The 7,397-nt window shown below is 51.1% G+C and overlaps 5 protein-coding genes across 5 annotated transcripts; 2 read left to right on the top strand and 3 right to left on the bottom strand.

Annotated features, from left to right (window-relative positions):
- Positions 1-368: 368 nt before the first annotated feature.
- NEUTE1DRAFT_117547 (uncharacterized protein) lies at positions 369-726 on the top strand (the record flags this gene model as incomplete). The annotated part of the gene is made up of 2 exons (XM_009854208.1): positions 369-526; positions 622-726. Coding segments are annotated over 2 exons (241 nt in total), but the record flags the coding sequence as incomplete, so codon positions are not given.
- A 1,115-nt stretch (positions 727-1,841) lies between these two features.
- Positions 1,842-2,844, bottom strand: NEUTE1DRAFT_84606 (uncharacterized protein; the record flags this gene model as incomplete). Its single annotated transcript, XM_009854207.1, has 3 exons — positions 1,842-2,404; positions 2,468-2,671; positions 2,740-2,844. The coding sequence occupies 3 exons, from the start codon at positions 2,842-2,844 to the stop codon at positions 1,958-1,960; spliced, it is 756 nt and encodes a 251-aa protein (XP_009852509.1).
- Positions 2,845-5,269: 2,425 nt separating this feature from the next.
- NEUTE1DRAFT_44457 (uncharacterized protein) lies at positions 5,270-5,845 on the top strand (the record flags this gene model as incomplete). The annotated part of the gene is made up of 2 exons (XM_009853293.1): positions 5,270-5,445; positions 5,692-5,845. 2 exons carry the CDS (start codon positions 5,270-5,272, stop codon positions 5,843-5,845), a joined length of 330 nt encoding a protein of 109 aa, XP_009851595.1.
- A 97-nt stretch (positions 5,846-5,942) lies between these two features.
- On the bottom strand, positions 5,943-6,446 carry NEUTE1DRAFT_117544 (uncharacterized protein; the record flags this gene model as incomplete). Its single annotated transcript, XM_009854206.1, has 1 exon — positions 5,943-6,446. The coding sequence occupies one exon, from the start codon at positions 6,271-6,273 to the stop codon at positions 6,079-6,081; it is 195 nt and encodes a 64-aa protein (XP_009852508.1).
- Positions 6,447-6,535: 89 nt separating this feature from the next.
- On the bottom strand, positions 6,536-7,224 carry NEUTE1DRAFT_147474 (uncharacterized protein; the record flags this gene model as incomplete). The annotated part of the gene is made up of 2 exons (XM_009854205.1): positions 6,536-6,956; positions 7,060-7,224. 2 exons carry the CDS (start codon positions 7,222-7,224, stop codon positions 6,705-6,707), a joined length of 417 nt encoding a protein of 138 aa, XP_009852507.1.
- Positions 7,225-7,397: the final 173 nt, after the last annotated feature.

The raw sequence follows: 7,397 nt of genomic DNA, 5'->3' as shown, positions 1-7,397 counted from the left end.
TTTTTTTCCCAAACTACAAACTACAAACCCAGCATCCCCATCTACCTAACCTGGTTCCGTCTCGACCCCCTCTTCGCCCTCCGCCTCCTCCTCCACTTAGGCCACCCCAACTCCCCGCTCTCCCACCCCTCCCTCGTCCGCCTTATCTTTTTCAGCAACGACCTCCTCCCCGACTCTTATCTCTCGAGATTCATGTCCTTCATGAGCCGCTACGAGTCCCTTCTCTGGCCATTGGGCATGGCCCGGTCTTTTGCCGATTCCGAAAAAGTACTGCTGCGGATATCTGGCTGGGGGGAGACAACCAAACAAGAACAGGAGCAGGGGAAAGAAGAGAGGGTCCTGGTGATTGCGGGCGAAAGAGACAAAATCATGACGCAGCCTATTATGCAACGGCTTGCAGACTGGTATCGCGCTGCTTATGAGAGGTTGGTGGTGGAGGAGAAGAAGATTGATGGGGTGGTGGGTGAGAATGAGACGGTGGATGAGGAGGTTGAGGTTGAGGTTGAGGTTGAGGTTGAGGGGGAGGGTTCAGGGGGACCCAAAGACACAGCAGGGAGAGGGGTCAGGTTCGCACTCGTTCCTGGGGCGGGACATCATTGCCAGAATGATGTGGGTTGGGAGGTTGGGGCGAGGAAGGTGTTGGCGTTTTATCGGCAGCTACTTTGATAACAACCTCGTTGCTGAGAGTTGTTGTTGAAAGGTAACAGGAAACAGGTGTTGTTTTTGTACGTGGTTTATTCGGTGGGTAGATGGACTGCGTGATGGGTGATGTATACTGGATGTAAAATTAATAGTTAATCCCCTCTTTCATTTTCCAGTCTGTTTGCTTATTGAATACGTCACGAATTAAGTGGTGCGCAGGGTGGAGAGCAGCAATATTGCGTGATGAATATGGCGTACCTATGAGTAGAGTAGGAGTAGCATCTCATAAAGTTATCCAGGGGAGTCATCTCACCTGTCCAGGTTCATCTCATCAAAGACTCATTACTACAACTGACTAACATAGGGATACGTTCTCATGCACCGTCGATGCCAATAACAAACCTGTTGCTATTGTCGTTCGTTGCTTTGGCTCTCTCCTCTGATTGTCTCTCCACTTCACTATCCTACGCAGGTATCAAACCTAACACGGACACAGAAAGGTATACGTACAAACCAACGGGAACTCAAAAATGAAGTAGCAAGCCAGTAACCGAATTCTTTCTTTTCGAGTCACGCACGCCGCTTATGCTATGCCGCCATCGCCGCATGAGAAATGTTCCCCCATGTGAAACCTAGGCAGGGAATACGACGAGAACAGAAAAGGCTCCTTCCCTCATTCCTCTAAATGAGTAAAAAGAAGATGAGGTAGAAGCAAAACCAAAACAGGAACAAGAGAAGCTAACTGCAATGATAAAGAAAATGTGTATGAGAAAACGGACAGAAAGTAAGACAGAAAATAAAACGAGTAATAAGGTAGTGCAGCCGTAGTAAGTGTAGTGTAGTGTGTAAGTGTGTGGTTGTAGTTCGTTGCAAATCATGCATGCATGCCAGTCCAGTCAGGTGTCATTACCTTCCCTCCCCTTTCCCCTTTCGTCTTCCTTCCTTTCCCTTGTCGCCGTATTTCTTGCCTCCTTTCCCCTCCTTATACTCCCTTACAGCAAACGAACAACACCAAATTCGCCATGTTATAGCCATGGACCCAGCCGCTTTTCGCTATGCAAGCATCAATCGCCAATTCGACATTGTTCGATCACATCCTCCTCTGTCGGTTTCAATCCAACCATCAGACCATCCAAACCGTTTCATCCATCCAGAGCTGTGTCCTCCATCCGTTGCAATAGCGGTATCGGTAATGGTATCGGTATGCGCTATGCGGGCTGTCAAGCTCGGCTCGGCTCGGTCTTGGTAGAGTGGGTGTGGATGTCGAATCCTGTATAGCTGCTGTTCATCCCTTGTTTTCCTTCCCTTGGTTTCCTCACATCATACCACACTTTCTCTTCTTCTTCCTCGTTTTCGGGACAATCGTGCCACCCACACCGGCCGCCTTGACGGGCCCTATCCCGGAACCGGCCTTGTCACCACTGCTGAACGAGATTCCGCTGCCCTTTCCGCTTCCCGAGCCCGCGCCAACACCCAGCATGCCGTTCGCGGCTTCCTGTTCCAGTGTTTTCCTGTCGTTGGCGACTACTGTGAGGATGGCCTGCTCGAAAATCTCCTCTACACCCTTCATCTCCTTTGATGAGCACTCCATGTACTGAGCGCCCATCTTCTTGGCGACGGCGAGTCCTTGTTCGGTGGTGACGGGGGTGAGACCTTGTGTCTTGAGCATGTCGATGCACGTCTTCTTGTTGCGGAGGTCGGACTTGAGGCCGACGAGGATAAGGGGTGTATACGGACAGAAGTGGAGGACTTCGGGGTACCACTGGGAGGTGTGTTAGTATGAGCGTAGGTGAAAGGAAGGGTAAAAGACGGTACGAAGACTCACCTTGTCCATGACATTCTCGAGGGAGTTGGGGCAGTCAATGGCGAAGCAGACAAAAATAAGGTCGGTTTCTGGGTATGAAAGCGGTCGCAAGCGGTCGTATTCCTCTTGGCCGGCGGTATCCCATAGGGCGAGCTCGACGGTCTTACCGGTCGGTGGGTGCGTTGGGTAGGTGATGTAGTTCTCGAAGACGGTTGGGACATATTTCTGTTTGCGATATCAATCACGGTCAGCGCCAACCCAAGCTATATTTTTATAGGGGTGGGACGTCATACCTCTGGGAAGTATCCCTGACTATAACTAATCAGGAGACATGTCTTTCCGCAACCGCCATCGCCCACGACCACCACCTTCTTGGAGTAGGCTGGGCCCTCGGTCATGGCCGTTGTTGCTGCTGATTCTCTTCCGGTCGACGATGTGGTGCTCATCATGGTACTCACTGTCCCATCGCTCGATCTCGTCCCGTTGTCGCGTGGTACTCGTCGGCTGGCGCTACCAGAGGATGTGTAGGACGAGGTGGTGGTCGGTCGTCGTTGGAGTTCTGCGCCGGGGCTGGTGCTATCGTGCCTGCCTAGGATGGACGACACCGACTGCGAATGATAGTGGTGTGAGCTGCGGAACTTGCTTGACGACGACATGCTAACAAGGCTGACGTGTGTATTTTGCGGGTAGGTGAGGTGAGGGATGTAGAGAGTTAGGGGTGTTTGTTTTTTTTGGGTGTTCGGTCACCGCCCCCTCCCGTAACTCTTTCGTTTCTGACGGCGTTAAAGTTGGCGTGGTCTAGCGTCCGGCAACGGTACGGCGTTTCGTACGCTTCTCCCAAACAGCCTCTCCTCAAGCCAACCACAACAACAACGACAAGTCGTCAACGAACGGAAACGGGTTGGGAGCTTTTTGGTTGTTGCTTGCTCTCTCTCTCTTTTTTTTTTTCTTTTCTTTTGGTGATTCTTCGGTGGGGGGACCTTGGGTAGGCAGGCAAACAAAGATTGTGGTGCAAATGTGAAGAAGGAATTCAAAACAAAGCAGCACTGAAGGCAGACGAGCTTACTCACACCGAGTTGGGAGAAAGCGGTAGTGCGGAAATTGTCTGGGTGAAAGTGCGCAACGAAGGCAACTCAGGAGCGAGTGGCGGAGATTGGATGTTGTTTTCCAGTTGTCGTGTCTGACTTTTTGCGATTCCGGCTCTGCCAAAACTGGTGACTGACGATGCAACAACACAATCGAATGTTTTGGGGAGTCGCAAAGGGTGCTGGGAAAGCGCGAATTGAGGTTGTGACGGGGGGGCTTGTGTTGTGTTGCGAGGAATGCGGATTGCGGCGGCCAAGGCGGTCAAGCACTTGGTTAGTCGGTACACAGTATGGTAGCAGGAGATTGGGAGAGATGTTGTTTTAGGCCTCCGTGCCTGTGCCTGCCTGTCGTGTCGCGGCGGTCAATCAATGTTGATCGAGGGGTTCCTTCTTGTTGGAGAAGAGCCGTCGAATGGGAATGGTGAGAAACAAGGTTAAGAGCGAGTGGACTGAACCACTTGCTTGTGGTGGTGGGTGTGGATATACTATGGAGGCCCTTGTCAGGCAGGTGGTCAAGCAAGGCAATCAAGCACTGGACAGGCAGGGCAGGGCACCCAGCACTCAGGAGGGTTTGTAGTGTAGTGTAGTGTAGTGTAGTGTAAACTGTCGGCGGGGCAACGGTTTCTGTTTCCCCTTTTGCCTTGGCTCCCGTCCTTGGTTCACTTTTAGTTTCAACAGCTTGGCAATGACACAACTTTGGCTGCTCTCAACACATGGAACACTCGGGCAGACTCGCAGTCTGAGTCGCACCAGACGACCTCGCAGACGACGACCACAGCCTTGTTCAAAACAGCAATTCGGCCTTGGAAGAAAACAGTGCTAAAATTGGTCCGGAAAAGACAAGTCTGGTCCACCCTACACTAAAGAGATCCGTCGCGTTGGTCGATCGTCGGAGCGTCTCTCAAGTGCATCCGAGAAAGCCTGTTTTGATGCAGGTACCGAATCCGCAAGTCGCAACAGCAGCAGCAGCACATCATACGGAACATGATACATATGGGCATCGTCTCAACTTCTATCGCACCGCTTTCCCGCACAAGAATAACGAAAACGAGATTGGTTTTCAAGACAGCCCTTTGTGTGCGTCTTTTCTCGTTCCCGAGACCACATGCGGAGGCCTATCATCCATAGCCACATGTACAGATTCGGCCATGTTCAGCTGGGAACTCGAGGAGGCTGGGAGGTTGGTAAGGGGAAAAAGACCCACTTTGCCGTCCAGACACTGGACGAACAGGCACGAGCGGGAACGGGACCAGGCTTCGCCAAGAAAAGAAGCTCCAAGCTTCAAGGATGAGCTTGGGCAAAAATCATGTGGCTTGTGCGTCACTTGTAGAATAACTAAGCGTTTCCACCATCTGCACGCCGGCCGGCCGGCTTTTCATCAGCTCCGGGGCGTGCGGACCCACTGCAAACAGAAGTGGTGCACGGGCTGTCGTCAGCCGCTTTTCTAATGTTCTTCGGTTTCCATCCCCCTTCCACTTTCCACTCCCCGCCCCTCACTTTGTCTTCTGAATTTTCTGCCCGTTGTTCCCCAAACCGCGTCTGGCACGCGTTGAGGCGCAACAACCGCAAACTCTTTCTTACTATTACACACTCCTCGTCAGAACAACAACAATCAACGAGGGAGGAGTACTACGGTATTTGACTGCTACTAATTACGCACAGTCCCCATCCTATCAGGATTTTCATCTTCTACTCGTCCCAACAACGAAGCTGCTCAAGTGCGCGCAACCCACACAAAATGGACGCCACCAACGGTAACGGCGGCGCCAGCAAGTACATCACCCTCGTCTCCAAGGATGGATTCGAGTTTGTTGTGCTCCGCGAGGCGACCCTCTGCAGTGACTACATTAGAGGTATGCTGCGTAACAACATGACCGAGGCCAGGACCGGTCGTTGCGAGCTGCAGGACATCAAGTAGGTTACCTCCTCCGTCCCCATCCCCATCCATTTGTGGCTCTCCGAGACAACAAGCTGCGTGATGAAAAATATTTTGCTGCGTTCTTTATGACAGACCAGCCTTCTCTTTTTCAAGAAGGGTGGCATGGCCTGCTTGATTATCAACTACACTTGATCTGATAGCTTTTCACGAACCCAAATCCGCTTGCTCGTTTGACCTATCTCGACTTGCCAAGTCCCAGTTGCTAACCATTTCTTCTCTAGTGGCGTTATCCTTGAAAAGGTCGTTGAGTACTTCCATTACTGGTACAAATACCGTGACCGCGAGGACGTTCCTGATATGGAGATCCCCGTCGAGAACTGCCTTGAGCTCGTCGTTGCCGCAGATTACCTCGGAATGGACAGTAAGCCACACTGAGCGTTTCACACGCACATGCATACCCCCCTTCTCTTTGGCGTGTTTTCGATGAAAGGCATCATGCTTAACGTCGTGGTTTCTACCTGCAGAACAAGTCTGAGGATTTGATTCGGATATGATGATTGTCATGAGCCATGAGACAACGACTTGGGACAAGGCATTGGCGCCGTGAAAGTTCAATGTCAGGACCAAACAGTTCGTGCCTGGAAACTCCGATGATGGAAAAAAAAAGCTCAGTTCAAGAGGAGGGATGCCGTACAGGGTCGGCTTGGAGGACAATACCCTGAAGGACGAACTACAACGCCATAGGCTTTGCCAACAAGACCCCCATGATACTCTTCCGACAACGCCTGAAACTTGTAACTTGCAGACAGGAAGAAACAAACACCATTCTTAGCCGAGACGGGTTTTCGAATCCATCTTAGCATCTCGTCATCCCAGCTTCCCCATGGGTACGACGTCTTAAAAAGAGGTGGAAGAGCAAAACTTTCCTCCGCGATCTGCTTCTACTCAAATTCTTTCCTACTGAGTTTTCGCTTTATAGACGAGGAGACATCTAAATACATCAGATAGATGTTAAAAATCACAAATCACTTTGCTGCATCTTCTTGGTCCGATATCACAAACGTGTGACGGCTGTCGTACCTAAGTGTGTGTGAACCGAACTGTTATAGTTCTTACTTGAATTGATTTGAATGCTTTCGCATTGTCCTAATTGCCTGGGTATCTTATCCATCCTTCCGTGTGATTTAATCGTACAATCCCCATGTGCAGTTGTCCGTTGCCCGCGCTTCTGTTCTACGGCGTCCATTCTTCGGACGTGACATGTTGTCCTTGGATCTCCTTCCGTGTGCCCGATTTACCTCTCCATCTTAATCTTGCTATCCTCCTCATCCACCTCCATCTTGGTATCATCCTCTTCTTGTCGTCCCTCTTCGCCCCGTGTCTGTCCGTGTTCTTGTCGTGCTGTTGTTGTTCCTTGCTCGGCTTGTTGTTGTTGTCCTTGTTGCTGCTGCTGCTGTTGCTGTCCCTGTGCCTCGGAGGGATCTTTCGCCATGACATTCTCAAACTGCGACCAGAGGGCTTCGACAGAGGAGAATTCGTTGCCAACCTGTTATCGTCGCAACGTCACGTTAGTAAGTCATCGGACTGGACTTGCATAAAAAATTGAGACGAGCAGCGAGTGGAAAGAAAGAAAACAAACAAACGCATACAGTAATAACAGCCTCCAACGAGCGGTTCAGCTTGTTGATGTTCGCCAACACGTGCTCAAAGCTGTTTGCGATTTCCCCAATCAGTGCTTCGCGCTGCTGCTCAAAGTACGTTTTTTCTCGGGTGCCGCCCGTGATGGAGGCTCCTAGGAAGTTTTGGGATGCCATTTTTTTTTTCCTCCTATTTTTCCTTCAGTTGTTTACAGAGCGGAATGGCACTCCGGGCTAGACATTTGACGACGAGCAGGAAAGGAGCAAGCTGGACGGGAGTTGTGGAAAATGTTCCTTAATTGCGGGGGGGGGGGGGGGGGGAAAAACCCACAACCCCACTGGGGGGGGAA

The sequence above is a fragment of the Neurospora tetrasperma genome (genome assembly GCF_000213175.1).
Source record: "Neurospora tetrasperma FGSC 2508 unplaced genomic scaffold NEUTE1scaffold_4, whole genome shotgun sequence".
NCBI lineage: Eukaryota > Fungi > Ascomycota > Sordariomycetes > Sordariales > Sordariaceae > Neurospora > Neurospora tetrasperma.
The sequence above is the reverse complement of the archived record's forward strand: the minus strand, read 5'-3'. Positions and strand labels throughout refer to the sequence as shown.